Raw genomic sequence first — 19,453 nt, 5'->3', positions numbered from 1 at the left:
CTGTCTGTCTGTCTGTCTGTCTGTCTGTCTGTCTGTCTGTTACGCTTTCCCGCTTAAACTTCGCAACCGATTTTGATGAAATTTGGCATAGAGATAGTTTGAGTCCCGGGAAAGAACATAGGATAGTTTTTATCCCGGTTTTTGAAACAGGGACGCGCGCGATAAAGTTTTTCTGTGACAGACAAAATTCCACGCGGGCGAAGCCGCGGGCGGAAAGCTAGTTACAAAATAAATGTACAAATACTTTTATTTATTTCAATGTTGTATCTTACTTAGGTATTGCATACTATTTTAAATAGATATAATACGTTACGCAGGTCACAGGTTAATTTTTTCTTGAGACAAATATTTTTCAAGTTTAGTTATGTGTCCTTTGTTTTGCAAGTAGGTATTATGTTGTTTAAAAAATCTTAATCTATTCAGAATTAAATAAACCCACTTAGGTACTCTACATAAAACGACGATAAAGCGAATTAACAATAATTACAGCATCTTGAATGTCAAATGAGTGCCAATAAAGCATCAGGGGTCCATATTAAATACGATCCCAAAAATATAGTAATACAAAGCTAGGGAACCCCTTATGATGGTATCTGAACACATTAGTGACTGAAGTACCGATAAATATCACATATCCTCGATATCGTAGAGCCGATCTACCCTAAAGTATTTGGTGACAGTTATTTGTCACAGTTCTTTTTGTAGTACAATTGCAATTTTTGGGTTAAAAATGCGATTGGGAGGATTTTTTGAATGATTTTTGTATCTTACACTACACAGTTTCTAGCATAGTTGCATCTTCAGTTTGCTTTGGAATAAAAAGTGCTGCAAAGTGACTAACTATGAATTCCTCTATTAACTATTATGCTATAAAACATTTATGGATACTCACAAAATCACTGCATACTCAAGTGACCATATCAAAAATTCAGAATAGAAATAAAATAACATCTGAATAATAAGTAAAATAAACAACTTCAAATTCAAGTGCCTACATTTATGACGTCACAAATCAAATCTTTTCTTCTGAACATGCAATTCACAATCAAACACAATGCACGCGAGCATAAACAATGCATTGTCATGCAAAATCTGATCAAAAGCTCCTTTTTTCGTCCGTAAAGCTAACTGTACAAAGTCAAAAATAGTTCAGCAATATTGTATTTACATTAATTTGAATATTTAATTGCGTGACATTGTCACGCGGTGTCCTCAAACAACCGAAAGACCGGGACAATCGATTCGCCGCGGACGCGCATTGGTTAAAATTAACAATTCGGTGGAGTGACAAGCTTACGTGACTTACCATGGGGTACCTACCTATTAATCAACTTGAGCGTAAAGATTGATTTAAAACTCTAATTAACGTATAGTTTACATTATGGCAAAATATCTGGCTGCAAAGAGCTACAAAAATAACTGGATGCGGAAACCAATCCCATACTACATTACATGATTAATTCTAAAAAATATTTAATAGAAATAGAAACATAGATATGCAATATCATAGAGAAATGTCTACCTATTATGCCTATTTTATAAGACTACAATTAACCGAAAGGGCTACAAATAAAGGAAATAAAATATAAAACTCACAACCAAACTCAATCTTTCTATACGTTTGAAGTCCAAGCGGAATCCTAGTTGATAAATAAATAAAAAAAGAAAGAGACTGATACTAACCGTTAAAGGTTTCTCGAAAGGTACATTATTACCAATACCAGTAGTTATAAAAATGTCAGGAACAATCCATCATACAATCGAAGTCGCACATAAATACCCTAACGAGAGCCGAACATGAATGCAAATTAACTTACTGCACCGGCGCGTGAGGGTTGCTTTAGGGCTGGCAAAAACTGTTTTTGAGCTACTTCAAAAGATGAATTGCTAAAACTATGTACCTATATTAGCCCTTAAACTAAAGTTTAAATAAGAACGAATGACAGATTTTAAATTGTAGCATCATCATAAATAATTAAGTACCGCCGAACTCTACAATTTCTATGATACTATTTAAAAACATACAACCGAATTGAGAACCCCATTTTTTGGATTCGAAAAAAATATATGAGAAGATTGAGAAGTTTACGGGTATGGTACCATACCGTCTATTTAGTGTTATATAAAAATGATATAATAATACATATCATACGTAAAACAATATAATTATATTTATAAGTATTGACATAATTAATAAAATGCAATCAAAATACTGAATTTATTCCAAAGACATAAGATAATATTAAAACTTCAGTAAATCAATAAAAATAATTTATACCGTTAACTATTTACTTTCTTTTGCCAGCCCTAATGGCTCACCCGCCCAGCAGTGGGCATCGATCGCCATTGTCCGCGAGGGGGCCTCCCCCGCCTTAGTGCCCCACTTGCTGTACAGTGTACTTGCCACCCTCTAAACTTAAACCCGTAGAGCATTTTACTCCAAAATACCTACATGTGGGTGTATGTTTGCAAACTTTGTTTGCTTTTACGCAGTAGCGTTGTAAAGTTTATGATTAAATAAGAATATTTACTTTATTTATATTATGAAATACGAGTAGAAGAACAACCTAATTGCAAAAAGGGCTACTATAAAGTTGATGATTATATAAAGGATNAAAAAAAAGTTTTTTTCACGAATTATTGTGGAATCGTTGCATTTTCTCGTTACAACAGATGATTGTTTTTGTTATAATATGATTATTTTCTTAATTTAGAGCCAATTGTACATAAAGATTATAAATTTTATTTCTATTTTTGATTAATATGTAACAAATTCTGATTCATATGGGCACAAAATATTTGAACGTCGATATCTTGAAAACTACTTTACAAAAACGAGTCCCTTATCCAAATATATGTTATTGGGTGTACCTATTTTCATATGAGTCTATGTTACAAACCTACAATTGAATTTGAAATTTGTCCATATGAATCAGCCGAAGAATGCGATTTCGAAGAAGTGCCCCTATACAGTATTCTAACTCGACCATATTTTTGAAATAAATGTCAACAGCCGCGCGGTCCGTCACCGTATGACAACATGCGATAGGGCTGCCCACCTGCAGACCCTATTTTCATTACATCTGCCTACATAGAATTTCTTCTAGTTTTGTGAATGTATTTTGTGACTGTCATTTTTTATTTTGTTTTGACAAAAAAAATACTTTGTGAATGAAATAGGATAAAAATGCATGATGTCTTGTATTAGTAGATTTAATTAAAAAAATATTTGTGTTAAGATTTAGCAACAAATCTTATAAATTTGCGACCGTAAAATGTATGCGCCTCGACTGAGGCATACAAAATGCTTGATTATTATAAAAATAATTACAAGTTACCTATTTATACAGGAGTGCATTACCGCAGCAAAATTTTTATAAATGTTGTGCTTTAGAGAGTCGAGAGTATAGCAGATAATTAGTCCATCGTGAGCAGAAATTTGTCCACTAATAGCAAAATTCGTTCAAATTATAGTTTTAAAGTTATTAGGAAAAAACAGATTTTGCTGGGGTAATGTTTGAAACATTACCCCAGCAAAATTTTTTTTTGAAAGTCGTTATATCCCGGAACCAAATACATGGATAGATAGCTTTTGTTGCGTAGTAATTTGTCCACGAATAGCAAAATTTGTTCGTGTTCCGGTTCTCAAGTTATTCAGAATTTTGCTGGGGTAATGTTTTGTGATGTCCCAGATCTCGTAAATGGCTCAACGCAGAAGTTTGAAAAAAATACCAATGATAGACCTTGATATGTCCAAATTAGTTCAAGCATTAGTCATTGATTTGAATGATAAACACCAGTGTAATTAAATGATTTCGAAAATCAGATAAAACGGATTTGTGAGTAAACCAGTACTCTTACAATCGAATAAAAAGGTGTAGCATGTACCCTTGGTACACCTTTATAACCACAGTAAATATAAATGATGTGGCTTTGCGCAAAAGAGAGATTTCAAGAAATTTAATTTATTTTAACAGTCTTACTTTCGTGGCCGAATACGCAATTCCCTTATAACAAGGGAACATGGCATACAATGGACAAATTAAAATGTTCCTTGAATAAGCTATCCTGTTAATTTCTCCACCATGCGTAAGAATTTTCACAAAAATACTGTCTAAGGTCTGTAGCTAAAGGTCTAAGCTGCAAGATAGAAGAATCTTCTAGCCAAAAAGATGGCAGATGCAGCAGATGTCAACGGATTTAACCCTCAATTGGGCGCGCCTAAAAAGTTGCATAAGCGGTCGCGTGGGGTGTTTGGCACCCCAGAATTAGGAAATTAAATAAAATACGAAATACATGCAAAATCAGACTTTTATTAATAAGGACATTTGAACTTACATATCAATCAACTTTTAAACGTATTTTTAACAAAATCAACCTTTTTTTTAATATGAAAAATATTTATTTTCGAATCCTAGTTTTTATCATCACAATTTTGACAGACTATATTCATATGGTCATTGCACACATGTTTTTGGCATTTCGAACATTCAGTCTTTGTTTTCCTGTCCTGTGGTGGATGTTTGAACCACTTTGCAAGTCTATTTTTCCCGAGGTAAAATGATTGATCATGACTTTGAGAGGAGCTGGCTACATTTTGCAAAGGGACCTCGTCTTCACTACTCTACTGATCATTCGATTCATTTTCGCTTTGCTCCGATTCACTGTGATGATCACTCACTATTATGTCATGATCTTGCTCATCTTCAGATGCACTATCGATAGCCTCTTCTTCTTCTTCTTCTAACATCTGTATAATTTCCTGATCATTTAGTCCAAGTGGCATTTTAATGGTAACATAACCTCAAAATTTCGAAGTATTATAACTGAACACTTAACAGTTATTACTTGTCAAATTACAATGTTTTTAAAACAGAAATAATGAAATTAACATCATCCACTACCTCGAAATTTAGACCACACAAACAGTCACCTGGGGTGTCGTGCACCCCAAACACGCTCTCCAAGTCCAACCGTCCACAACAGAGCGCCGTTTGCAACTGAATCGTGTACATTTTACGTATTTACGAAGCTACCTAGAAGGCCAGCAAGCTAAATTCAAATTTAAAAAAGTTGTGTGCCTGGAAACCTGCTCTGGGGTGCATGACACCCCACGCGACCAATTAAGGGTTNTCATTTAATTTATTTAAACCAGGTTACCTTTAATAATATTTTTCGTTAATTTATGAAAATATCAAATTAGCCCGTAATCCTGAATCCTTATACATAAATTTAGCCTATTAATTTAACACATGTACGACTGTACTCAGTGTTGCACTATCAAATGCAATTGAAGCGCCTCTATGCCAGGGTTTTTATGTTCCTGGTCAGGCTATACATGCATAAATGTTAACATGGGCTAGAGTGGACTTATAAACCCATTTACCTAACACCCTGTATTGTATATATAGGTAACTTGTAATTATTTTTATAAAAAAAACCACACTATTGAAAAAACAACACGTCCTCCGTTTATTACTGTGGCACATAATCGCGTCGCGACATCCCCGACTTTTGCATGTCGAGCGCATACCGAGATTTGAATTTCGAAGGAAAGCTCGCGTTTCGTCCGTTTATATGAAGTTACAATACTGTATGATAGTATTACCGTGGTAGTACTGAACGGCATAATCTCGATACTTGATGGCGAACACGTTTTCACTGAAGCTCCGTGAACTGAGTACCGACATGTATGAATTAAATCACTGACGCAACACTGTAGCACTGATACTGAACTGAGAGAACACTTTGACGGAACTGTGATAATTTTTAAACGGCACTTTTGTTTTATTTTATCTAAAACTAAACCTAATTGGTTTCGCAACAGACTGAATAGGTAGGTTCCTAGCATAATCATGTGGTTAACCACACCACTATCCGCGTTGATAGCAAGAACATTATTGTCCCATCTTGTTTTTTACGTCCTTGGCCAAGTTTTCAAAATAGTTATAGACCTACCTTGTTTCACCCTGCCTAAAAATCTTTGATTGGCTTGCGAATTTATGCAATTAAATCTTATGCCCACTTTTTAATACCACCTCAGCTCATACAAAAATATTTCTTTTTACTGTATTTTACGCGTATCTTCAGGGTTTCTTCGTGTTCCACTCGTTCGGCGGCGGCACCGGCTCTGGCTTCACGTCGCTGCTCATGGAGAAGCTATCTGACGAGTTCGGCAAGAAGAGTAAATTGGAGTTCGCTATTTACCCGGCACCACAAGTAAGTATCCCTTATTTTAAATTACCGCCAATATATTATAATTTGTTGCTTACTATAATTTAGGAACCACTAGATTTATTTCCTTACACAAAGTAAACCTAATAACATAAGGCATTCTAGCTTCCATTTAGCCTAGGCGCAGACCACGAACTTTTAGTTGGCCGATAGTTGGGGCCGATTTTAATTTGTATGAAGAATCGACCGATACCAAATCTGTGTAATATGCGCACTTTCATCTGCTTCCCTACATGCCCATGTCATCTCTTCACTCATGTTTTTTCCAAAGTGAAATTTTTCCACATTCCTGTAGCAACAAGTTCCTGTAATATACACTCGCGAGCAAAACTATGGAATCACTTACATGAAGTTGTTTCCACGCGAACTTGTGTACTAACGAATTTGTTAGTAACAAAAAAAGTGGCACCATTTTAAAGATTAAACTTTTATCTTTAAATTGATACCAAATTCATTTAAATCACACCAGTATTTAAAAAGATATCCCGGCTGATGTGAAGAAGTAACGAAAAAGACATGTATGAACTGTTTGATACGTCGCGAGTTGCGGCCTATTTACCCCCTATAAAAGCACGCGTTTTCGGATTTTTGCTTTCACACGTTGATTCATACACATCTCCGCTTCTTTTGACACTTTACCTGGGATTCTACACCTTCAGAAGCAGCACAAATCGTTGCACTATTGCAAGAAGGGCTCAGCCAGCGGGCTGTCGCACGTCAGCGCCACATAAGCCAGTCCTGGGTTTCGAAAGTTTTAAGACGCTTTCGGGAGACTGGTGGCTTTATCCCGAGACCAAGTTCTGAACAGCGCCGGCGCACATCGCAGAGGGAAGACCGTTTTTTCATGTCAACCTCTCTATGAAATCGTCATTTGACTGGAATCGATGTCCATCAAGAGCTCAGAAATGTTCGTAAGATAGCTGTTAGCGAGTGGACAGTTCGTCTAAGATATAAGCAATAGAATTTGACTCCAAAAAGGCCTGCCACAGGCTCGAAACTGACGGCAGGGCACCCTTTCAATTTGCTCGTACACATCTCGATGGGAAGGCGAGTAATGGAGGCGAGTTCTGTTCTCCGATGAATGCAAACTGTGTTTGCAGGGCAGCAGTCGAAGAGGTCGGGTTTATAGGCGGCCTGAGGAGCGATTTGTGCAGTGCTGGTTCGCTGAAACAGTGGCTTATGGGGGTGGCTTGCTCGACTTAACATCGAGATGTGTACGAGCAAATTGAAAGCGTGCTTATCGGTGACCTGCCGTCAGTTTCGAGCCTGTGGCAGGCCTTTTCGGAGTTAAATTCTATTGCTTATGTCTTAGACATAGTGTCTACTCGCTAACAGCTATCCTACGAACATTTCTGAGCTCTTACTGGACGTCGATTCCAGTCAAATGACGATTTCATAGAGAGATTGACATGAAAAAACGGTCTTCCCTCTGCGATGTGCGCCGGCGCTGTTCAGAACTTGGTCTCGGGATAAAGCCACCAGTCTCCCGAAAGCGTCTTAAAACTTTCGAAACCCAGGACTGGCTTATGTGGCGCTGACGTGCGACAGCCCGCTGGCTGAGCCCTTCTTGCAATAGTGCAACGATTCGTGCTGCTTCTGAAAGTGTAGAATCCCAGGTAAAGTGTCAAAAGAAGCGGAGATGTGTATGAATCAACGTGTGAAATCAAAAATCCGAAAACGCGTGCTTTTATAGGGGGTAAATAGGCCGCAACTCGTGACGTATCAAACAGTTCATACATGTCTTTTTCGTTACTTCTTCACATCAGCCGGGATATCTTTTTAAATACTAGTGTGATTTAAATGAATTTGGTATCAATTTAAAGATAAAAGTTTAATCTTTAAAATGGTGCCACTTTTTTTGTTCCTAACAAATTCGATAGTACACAAGATCGCGTGGAAACAACTTCATGTAAGTGATTCCATACTTTTGCTCGCGAGTGTAGTAACTAATCAGCCTTCATATCTTATGGAATAAATGCTCCATTTGTAACTTCGGAATGATTACCCAGGTATCAACAGCGGTGGTGGAGCCGTACAACGCGGTGCTGACGACACACGCGACCATCGGCCACTCGGACTGTGCCTTCATGGTGGACAACGAGGCCATCTACGATATCTGTCGGAGGCGGCTGTCCATCGAGCGACCTTCGTATGCCAATCTGAACAGACTCATATCACAGGTAAGATGCTTCGCTCTAAAACCAGCTGTCAATATGTTTTTACCTTAAGTACCTACGGCCAACTAGCAGCGATACAAAAGATCGATTCGACTGTCGAACTGACAATCTATTGTCTCTTCCCATCTTGTGTATTTGTCGTACACAAGATGTACACACTCGTTCTCCCGCTAAAATATGTCAGTGTCAAACCCTTAGGCTGGGTCTTACTTTAACTTTAACCATCTTACTTTAATTCAAATTCCATACAAAAAGCACCGGTTATCGTCATAGTTACCGTTAAAGATAGTGGTGCAACCCACCCCTACTTTTCCAAATGACCATGACATTGGGTTTGTTTACATTTGGTATCGCTTCTCGTTGGCCGTACTTTATTTGTAAACTAGCTTTCCGCCCGCGGCTTCGCCCGCGTGGAATTTTGTCTGTCACAGAAAAACTTTATCGCGCGCGTCCCTGTTTCAAAAACCGGGATAAAAACTATCCTATGTTCTTTCCCGGGACTCAAACTATCTCTATGCCAAATTTCATCAAAATCGGTTGCGAGGTTTAAGCGGGAAAGCGTAACAGACAGACAGACAGACAGACAGACAGACAGACAGACAGAGTTACTTTCGCATTTATAATATTAGTTGGGAAGTTGGGATTACCGAACTTAGCTGTAGAGTAGAGCATGTGATCTTGTTTGTACCAAGGTGGCGGTTCCTTTACCAAATTATTGTGTTAATAATAAATTATAATAGGTACTTTCAATACATGCTTTCATCAGCTTGGTTAAATAATCTTTTTTTTACTCATAACGCAGATCTTGTCCTGTATCTNTTATAGCCATGTAAACTTAAATGTTCAGTCCATTTTCAACTTTTCGGAAAAGTTCAAAGCTGAATTAAAAAAAAACTAGATGATATTTGCCAGTAAATTTAGATTTGATGCAACCCTATATCGATGCACGTCAAAACAAAATGTTTACTTTGAGGCTACGCTTAGTAGTTTTTTTTTAAATCGAAATTAAATGATGCGATTTGGGTATTTTGGTGAAATTACTAAAAAACTTAATATGAAAGTAGCCGCCTGACATGGAACGTGTTATGGGGGTTGAAAATATAGGAAATGACCCATTCTATCCGCCAAATCATTTTGGCACACGATGCGCCAAACACCCTGTATAATCGAATGAGAAAGTGCCCCGGGGAGAATTCAAAAGTCGAAAAATAAGGACCACCCTATTGGTCACGTTCTTTGCAGGTGGTGTCGTCAATCACAGCGTCTCTGCGATTCGACGGCGCGCTCAATGTGGACCTGACGGAGTTCCAGACCAACCTGGTGCCGTATCCGCGCATACACTTCCCTCTTGCCGCCTATGCGCCTGTCGTTTCAGCTGACAAGGTAACTCTGATCCATTTAAGTTACCTTCCACTATCCCAATAACATAGTATCCAATGGTTTGTCGACTCGACATCGACACTTAACCAATAATTCCAAGTTCTATAACAAAAAACTTATCTAGCCTTTAAATCAGTTTTTCTTCAGTTTGGATAAATAGTGAACTCTGGTGACGTCGTAGCGTCTCCTCTCCCATTCCAAATCTACAATCTCGTTTTGACAGCTCATAAAAATCATGTCTTTATTCACAGGCATACCACGAAGGCATGTCAGTCTCCGAGATCACAGCAGAACTGTTCGAGCCTCAGAACCAGATGGTGAAGTGCGACCCTCGCGACGGAAAGTACATGGCTTGCTGCCTGTTGTACCGGGGGGACGTCGTGCCCAAGGATGTCAACGCTGCTATCGCGGCCATGAAGGGACGCGCGGGTATCCGGTTCGTGGACTGGTGTCCTACGGGATTCAAGGTGAGATCCACGTGAAGTCGCAGGTATTTGGCCTTTCCTTAGATTGGTCGTTAGTGTAGAGAAACACGCCATGGCGTGCTGCCTGTTATACCGGGGGTATGTCGTGCCCAAGGATGTCAACGCTTCTATTGCGGCTATGAAGGGATGCATGGGCATCCGATTCTTGGACTGGTGTCCTACGGGATTCAAGGTGAGATCTGTCAGGATATTTAAACCTTTCCCTAGATTAGTATTTTGTATCATTCAGGAAGTAAATGGCTTGCTGCATGTTGTACCGGGGGTATGTCGTGCCCAAGGATATCAACGATGCTATTGCGGCCATGAAGGGACGCGCGGGTATCCTATTCGTGGACTGGTGTCCTACGGGATTCAAGGTGAGATCTGTCAGGATATTTAAACCTTTTCCTAGATTAGTATTTTGTATCATTCAGGAAGTAAATGGCTTGCTGCATGTTGTACCGGGGGTATGTCGTGCCCAAGGATATCAACGATGCTATTGCGGCCATGAAGGGACGCGCGGGTATCCGATTCGTGGACTGGTGTCCTACGGGATTCAAGGTGAGATCCACGTGAAATCAGAGGCATATAGCATTTCTCTAGATTTGTCGTTAGTGTAGAGAAACACACCATGGCGTGCTGCCTGTTGTACCGGGGGGATGTCGTGCCCAAGGATGTCAACGCTGCTATTGCGGCCATGAAGGGACGCGCGGGTATCCGGTTCGTGGACTGGTGTCCTACGGGATTCAAGGTGAGATCTGTCAGGATATTTAAACCTTTTCCTAGATTAGTATTTTGTATCATCCGGGAAATACATGGCGTGCTGCCTGTTGTACCGAGGAGATGTCGTGCCGAAGGATGTCAACACTGCTATTGCGGCTATGAAGGGACGAGCGGGTATCCGATTCGTGGACTGGTGTCCTACGGGATTCAAGGTGAGATCTGTCAGGATATTTAAACCTTTTCCTAGATTCGTATTTTGTATCATTCAGGAAGTACATGGCATGCTGCCTGTTGTACCGGGGGGACGTCGTGCCCAAGGATGTCAACGCTGCTATCGCGGCCATGAAGGGACGCGCGGGTATCCGGTTCGTGGACTGGTGTCCTACGGGATTCAAGGTGAGATCCACGTGAAGTCAGAGGCATTTAGCATTTCTCTAGATTTGTCGTTAGTGTAGAGAAACACACCATGGCGTGCTGCCTGTTGTACCGGGGGGACGTCGTGCCCAAGGATGTCAACGCTGCTATCGCGGCCATGAAGGGACAAGCAGGTATCCGGTTCGTGGACTGGTGTCCTACGGGATTCAAGGTAAGCTCTATGCAAGCTTAGGGATATTTTTTCTCTAGTAAAGATGCAGGGAACTTGTCATCATGTGGTTTTCTTGGGAAATATAGTGTAGTATTTTCCCGTTGCTTTCTGCACCAGACATTTTAGAGGGCATTTAAACCTCAAGGCCGCTGCAGCCTCTTCCGACCGGTCGCCCAGCCAGGTGAATGGTTATACCACATCTGTGGTCGCGATCCTCATCAGTGAGGGACAAAGGAAGACAGCAGGAGGCCTCGTGGACTGGTATCTACCATGATTCAATGTGAGTTCCACGTAGTCGGGGGATGTCTAACCTTTCCCTAGACTGTTAGTAATCTATCATCCGGGAAGTACATTGCGTGCTGCCTGCTGTACCGCGGGGACGTCGTACCCAAGGATGTTCAATGAATATAAGTAAATTACCCAAAGGCAGTCGTCAATTCAGTCCACCCGCATAAAAATTGCTTGGCAAAACGTTACTTTGTTTCTTGCGATACAGGTGCGTGCATACCTAGTGCGAGGATCGCTACCAACACTTCTTCACAATCCACCATAGCATGTAATTAGCTTAAGACTGTCATTCCGTTTTTTGTAAATCTGTCTTGCTTAAATAAAGATTTATTATAATTATTATTATTAAAAAGGACGCGCCAGATTTATGTAAGCCAGGCATAAAGGTAAGCTTCCTAGTAGAGATGNATTTTTTTCAAAAAGTATCATTTTTTATTATTTGTTGGCATTTTCTAAGTATTTTATGTATTTTTTTAGTATCGTCTGTTATTTAGCATTATTACTGCTTTTATTTTATCAGGATATACCTCTTAGTTTAAAAGTTATTACGTTTTCTTTACAATAAGTACTTGAAAGAAAAAAAAATCTATAAAAAATTAAAAAAAAATCTCAAACAATTTTTGACCACTTTTTTGTCGATAAAAATAGGTCTAGTTTCATCTATTTTCATATGTACACTTTAACGTGACTCACACTGTATATACAGTATAACCGGTGGTTTTTATTACTTTGTATTATTCTCTATCGTATTATCTTTGTAAAACCAAAAATCGCATGTCTCTATCCCTATCACAACATTTGCTATGATCGTTTGAACAAAGGCCTGCCACAACATTATTCTCGGCTACAGGTAGAGACAATTTTAATTTTAACTACTATTACTTATTGTAAAGAAAACGTAATAACTTTTAAACTAAGCGCTATATCCTGATAAAATAAAAACAGTAATAATGCTAAATAACAGGCAATACTAAAAAAATATATTAAACACACAAAAAAGGCCAACAAATAATAAAAAAATATATTTTTTGAAAAAAATCTGCTTAAAAATTCGTATTTTTTTGGTTATTTGATAAATTTCTCCAAAAAATGCCCCTATAACCGGTAGTTTTTATTACTTTGTATTATTCTCTATCGTATTACCTTCGTAAAACCTAACATCGCATGTCTCTATCCCTATCACAACATTTGCTATGATCGTTTGAACAAAGGCCAGTCACAACATTATTCTCCGCTACAGGTAGAGACAATTTCAATTTTAACTAAAATGCTTATTTTACTTCGAAATCTTTTGTTTTTATTTGAAATCTAACTTGTCTTTATGAAAATTACAAATAATAATAATAATAATAATAATAATATAGTCAGAGACTAGATCCAGCATGTGCACCACTTTCACTTTTGTCGATTATTGTACGCTTAAAACGGCCTCTACGTGTTGGATCTGTATCCCCACGCAAGCCTTATAAAGGACNCCATATGTCAAGAAGTGACCCTATGACGTGGACTGACGATCTGGTGAAGGACACGGGAAGAACCTGGATTCGAGCAGCGCAAGACCGGTCGTTATAGAAATCCTTGGGGCAGGACTTTGTCCAGAAGTAGACGTCATATGGCTGAAACGAACGACCGAATGTCAAGTTACGTTTATGGAGTCTGAAAGAAAAAAAAACTTTCTAAAACTCTGTAATGCAATGAAAGAAGACTAACTTGTAGATAGTGAAAATAATCAAGACTAAGCTAAGATAAAAGACTGTTGGTTACGTTGTCGTAAATACAGTGGACCAACTGTATCTTTTCCTGTATCTTTTATATCGCGAGAGATTTTATTGGGTCTTATTGCTTGTTACTAGTTCTCCCTCGCTAGAATAGCTATAGCAATGCAGCTATAATGTACGAGTTCATTATATGAGCTGCACCACTTAGAATTGGTTTAAAAAAATCGCATTCAGATCTATACATTCTATACTTATCTATACTTAATGTTATAAATACGAAAGTAACTCTATCTGTCTCGCTTTCACGCTTAAACCACTGAACCGATTTTGATGAAATTTGGCATAAAGATAGTTTGAGTCCCGGGAAAGGACATAGGATAGTTTTTATCCTTTAATCCTTTTTATCCATATAAATTTGTTGACTGTCAAATATAATGGGTATGATATTGTTTTAGGTGGAGATTTAAATACTGACTTATTAGAAAATAATAAACAATCCCAAACTCTAATAAGCACTATGTTGGAATGTAATCTAATCCAACATATAAAAGACCCTACTCGAGTCACTAATACTAGTTCCACTTGTTTAGACCTGATTTTTACAAATGTTCCAAATATCTACATAACTACTTGTGTCGAAGACATCGGTTTCTCAGACCATAAAGCTACTGTTCTCATACTTGATACGCCTAAACCTAAAAATATACAATGGAAAAATGTAAAAAGATTATTTAATAACCAAAACATACATAAATTTTAAACGGAACTTAAAAAAATTAACTGGGAATATATCTTGTGTAATGATAAAAGTGCCAATGACAATTATAAAACCTTCATAGACTTGCTTATTGTAATATTAAATAAAACCATACCCAAAAAACTTGTAAATCTAAAACAAAATTATAAAACACTTTGGCTAACTAAAGGAATAAAAAATTCTTGTAAAAATAAAAGACTAATTAAAATACTGGTAACATACTCAAAAAATAAAACCTTACGAAATTACTTTAAAACTTACTCTAAAATCCTAAAACACGCAATAAAAAAGTCAAAAAAATTAGCTAATATTGATCGTATGAAAAAATCATCAAATAAAATAAAATGCATGTGGAAAATAATAAACGAAAATATGAATAAAACCAATAACAAAATTAAGCAACAAGACTTCGAACTTCTTATCAATAATACTCCTACGCGCGATCCTAAGCTAGTTTCGAATGCATTCAACAAATATTTCGCGACAGTGGGCAGCACGAGCACCAGTGCGCCTGGAGCGGCCGCGGCGGCCGGCCGCCCTGTGCAGCACGCGCACAGCGACACTATGTTCTTGAGTCCCGTAAGCCCGCGAGAGGTGTATCGCCTTATACGAAGCCTCACCACTAAATATAGCTGCGGAGTTGATGAAATACCACCCGCGATTTTTAAACAATGCGCAGACGAACTAACATTACCATTCTATCTATTAATAAACCAATCATTCCTAGAAGGAGTGTTTCCCGACGACCTAAAAAAATCGATTGTTAAACCCATCCACAAAAAGAACTCTAAGCGTGACCCGAGTAATTACCGACCAATTGCCCTCCTACCTACATCAGCTAAGATATATGAGAAAGCTATGTGCAATAGACTGTACTCCTTCTGCGAAAAATATAATATATTTGACAGTAGTCAAAATGGATTTAGGCGTAATCGATCTACGACACTTGCAGTTTATAATTATGTACAGGAAGTGTTAAGTATTTTGGAAAACAAACAATACGCAGTAGGAATATTACTAGATATGAGTAAAGCATACGATAAGGTCCAATTCGGGATCCTATTAAACAAACTTTATGATATCGGGATCAGGGGAGTGGTTCACGATTGGTTCAAATCATATCTGTCAAATCGTAAACAGGTCGTAGACATACAATTTTCAAATTATAAAACGGGAATGATCGAGTCGGTAAGNACTACGTATCCGAAGATAATCCACGTGCATCATTGTAATCGCGTTACCTATTTTTGAGTTTGGTGTTGGAAGTAATTATTACACGCCCATACGACCTACCTGTGGTTTTATTTTGAAGAAATCTGCAATGGAAGACCCTGAAAACAACGAGCCTCCATTCCATCCTCCGACATATAAAACTCCGTTGACCATATTTTAGAGTTTATTTATAAGAATGACTTCTAAGGCAAAGTGGGTAAAAAACGTAGATATCAAAATAACAACAAAGTTTTTTGCGTATGAAATTACCTGCCAAGAAAACTAATTAATCTTTCTTAAGAATTATCAAGAATCGCTAACAATATTGTAAAAATATTCTTTAACAACGCTTCGAGGAAAATTCTAAAGTGAATAAAGTTAGGCTACGTTCGAAACATAGCACTAAGTTCAAAATAAACGCTTCTACGGAAATGAGCAGCCATAAAAGCAATTAATGTTGCTTAAGAAATGTCAGGAATCCTTACAATATTCTGACGAATTTCTAAACAAGGACTTGGAGGAAAAATATGAAATGAAGGAAAAAGCTGAATAAAGTTCGAACAAAAATAGCAAGTGCAAAAATAATCTACGGAAATCTACTACAAGCGTACAATCATCAAGTTAGCTAGCCGTCCAACTTCTTGAGGACACTAAAATTTTTACATAATTATAATTAATATTTTGCATGTTTAGCATATTGTGTATTGTTGTATCTATCGTTGTTAACTAAGAAATTAATAAAATAGAAAATATATTGGCTGTAAGAGACTGAATGGTAAAATAAAATAAAATGTTTTAATAATTAATCTTTATAGCAACAAAATATAGAATTTACAGTGTAAGTCAGTTAATCTTTTATTATACGAGTACTTAATGTCTATGCTACATGTAGCCCAATTTAACATCAAGCCTTTAACTCAAGATTTCAATGAAAACCACAGAGGGCACTCTGAAGACGTATCAAAAGCCAGCAAACCAGAATCAGTTACTCAGGAAGATTAACAGAGAGAAACAGCCACTCTCATCTACAAGACACAAGACACGTAGATAACGCCAGAGAAGCTACACTAAAACAAACCACAATCTTTGTCTCTAAAGTCGAATTTATATTTGCCTGACGTGTTGTGTTCACAGAAACTAAAGGTAGATGTGACAAGAAGGCGTGGCCGGTGTCGCAAAACAGAACACATTGCATTGCTCGTGTAAGCAATGATGACAGCAGCGACGTCATAATGTAAACAGTTTACATTGCTTACGTAGTACTAAAGATTAATCGAACGTTGGGTACTGATACCGCAGTGGCTAATGAGCACATTTTTTTATTACTTTGTGTGTGTGAATTTCTAATGCGACAAAGAATTTAATGTTTCGAACTCAGCGCATCAGTTGGCATCTCTTTACATCTCTATGGTCGTGACGCATCAGAACGGAAACAGTTTTATACATTTCTTATGCGAAACGTCAGACAGAAGTCATCACGAGTTACGACACGATGAAAAACTTTAGTTTGAACAAAATGTATATGTTACGGTTAATGTGACAAATTGAAAATTATGAATAATCGCCGGTTAATATGAATAATTACCGACAGTCGAGGTAAAAGTAATAAATTAATCACATTTATCAGTGATTATTTAATAATCCGACCTTAATACTAACAAATATCATAAAAGAGAACACCGGCTCGCGTACAGCGCCGGTGTACAGCCACAAATATTGAACGTTTTGATATCATACCTATATTAATTATAATTTGACATAATATCTTTGGACTGTTTCTTGCGTAACATTACTTTGCCATAATGCCCATAACATATTGTTTTGATTGAAAGTGAAAAATAGGTTAGGGTGCGGCGGGGGTGGCCCTTGGGCCACCCCTAAGCCGCCTATTTAGTTTTATACACACATAAATGATCTCACAGTAACCGGTGATTATTCATAATTTTCACATTTATCACATTGACCGTAACATATTATACAAAAATGTATGGCTCACACGAGAAACAATCCGCCAATTTCGTCGTACTAACGAACTCACACGTCACAGTGCACGTAGAGCTGTGATTGGTGGATAGATCTTAACCCAACCAATCAGAGCACTCAACACGAGTATCAGCTTGACCTAATTTGTGGAACGGGGTAGACGGGTGAGCCCTATGACGTCTACGGAATGAAGAAGCATGTGTATTAGGCGGGTTTTGGAATCACGCTGACCACTCGCTGATCGTCGGCGCTGACAGATCAATATGTATGTAATTGAAGGGAACGTTTCTGAGTGACGCTGATCGCTCGGCGCCGACGCTTCATACATTTCGGCTATCATCGCTGACGGTCAGCGTACGTCAGCGTGACTCTAAACAGCCTTAGACATTGAAATATTAGGTAATAGCGATTTGCATTCGTTTTCGATATTGTGTGTACAAAAATTCGTACCATTTTACCTAAAACAAAATGGTACAAAAACTTCTTTAAAAAAATTGCTACACCTTTTAACCGATGTTTTCCTTACATAATATTGTTTAACAAAAACAACTAGAAACAATTTGCAAAATCTGTGGAAAACAGACGGATGGTAGACGATGGTAGTCAGTTCGGTTATGTGGACGAAATTTCTCTATTGCTTTTTCTGAAAAAGTGAAAATAGACGCGTCTGTAATCCGCGTGTCGCGTGCTCAGCGATCGCCCACCTAAGCCATTGGGCGAACCGCTTTGTAGAGCTAAGCACCTAGCAACTTCAGTTGAAAAAACTTCTACAACTCAAAAGCAACTTCTGTTGGAAGAACTTTAGTTATAGAAATATTAGCCAAAATAACTTAAGCAACTACTTTTCGAAGAATTTTAGTTGGTAGCATCAACTTTTAAAGTATTATATTTTTACCACAACAAAGGTATGTCAGTTGGTCAGTTGCTAAAATTTTTGCTTGAACAATTAAAAGCAACTGCTGTTGGAGCAACTTCAGTTGAAGAAACTTTAGTCGAAACAACTTTAGTCGGAACAACTTTCGTTTAGTAAACAGTACCAACTTAATTTAAAAAACTACAACAGTAATGTTGTCAGTTGCAGCAACAAAAAGCGATCCAACACTCTTAGTTGCCTCCGTCGGAATTCACAGTCTGTTGAGTCGTCAACAGTGTTGACGAAAACCGAATTCTCAAAAGAGATTCAACATGTGCACAATTCTTTTAAACTAACTTAGGCTGGGTTGCACTGCACCACCTAACTTTGACCGTAACTGTAACGATAACCGGTGTTTTATCTGTGAAATTTGACAAATTTTTGACGTTTGTTAAAGTCAAAGTAAGATGGTGCAACCCAGCCTTAGTCAGTTGCCAAAACTGTTAAAGTTACTGCGACTGATTTTGTTTTAAACTCTGTTGATATTTGTGTTGAATTCACTATACAAATCAGTATTATTCTCTGGCTTAGATAATTTTTATAAGTGTCTGATCTTTCCTCAGTATCACTTATTTACCTTAAAATGTTTATGCAGGTAGCAATCAAACTAATAATGAAACACTAGATAAAGAATTCGCTGAAAGCCAATATAAAATGCAAGCCGGTTTAAAAAAACAGCTGTTTTAACAATTTTCCCTCGCAAATCAATTTTATAAGTGGTGACTCGTGAAGCTTATCCTCAAAAGTTTAGAAAACCAACCAGCGTACCGCGAAGGTGAAATTAGTTCGCAAATTCAAACATACAGGGTGTCCTATTCACTCGCGGTTACGTAAACTTTCGGATTATAGGAAAATCAAGTTTTTGGCGTAAGTTTGCTCGACTGGAAACAGAATTTACTTCTGCAAGGTGATGCAGCAGCTAAGTTCAATACATTAATTAATTCCTGTAACGTATGTGTACGAGTATATCGATCTACTAAGATTCTGGATTAACGAGAGCTGAATCCACAGAATTTTC

At 37.9% G+C, this 19,453-nt stretch overlaps 1 protein-coding gene across 1 annotated transcript; it reads left to right on the top strand.

Annotated features, from left to right (window-relative positions):
• The first annotated feature begins 6,095 nt into the window (after nucleotides 1-6,095).
• Nucleotides 6,096-10,273, top strand: LOC114366015 (tubulin alpha-8 chain-like). Its single transcript, XM_028322775.1, has 4 exons — nucleotides 6,096-6,219; nucleotides 8,244-8,414; nucleotides 9,654-9,794; nucleotides 10,043-10,273. The coding sequence occupies exons 1-4, from the start codon at nucleotides 6,151-6,153 to the stop codon at nucleotides 10,271-10,273; spliced, it is 612 nt and encodes a 203-aa protein (XP_028178576.1). The 5' UTR covers nucleotides 6,096-6,150.
• Nucleotides 10,274-19,453: the final 9,180 nt, after the last annotated feature.

This window comes from Ostrinia furnacalis, unplaced genomic scaffold (assembly GCF_004193835.3).
Source record: "Ostrinia furnacalis isolate ACB-3 unplaced genomic scaffold, ASM419383v2 OfSCF0484, whole genome shotgun sequence".
NCBI classification, from domain to species: Eukaryota; Metazoa; Arthropoda; class Insecta; order Lepidoptera; family Crambidae; genus Ostrinia; species Ostrinia furnacalis.
The sequence above is the reverse complement of the archived record's forward strand: the minus strand, read 5'-3'. Positions and strand labels throughout refer to the sequence as shown.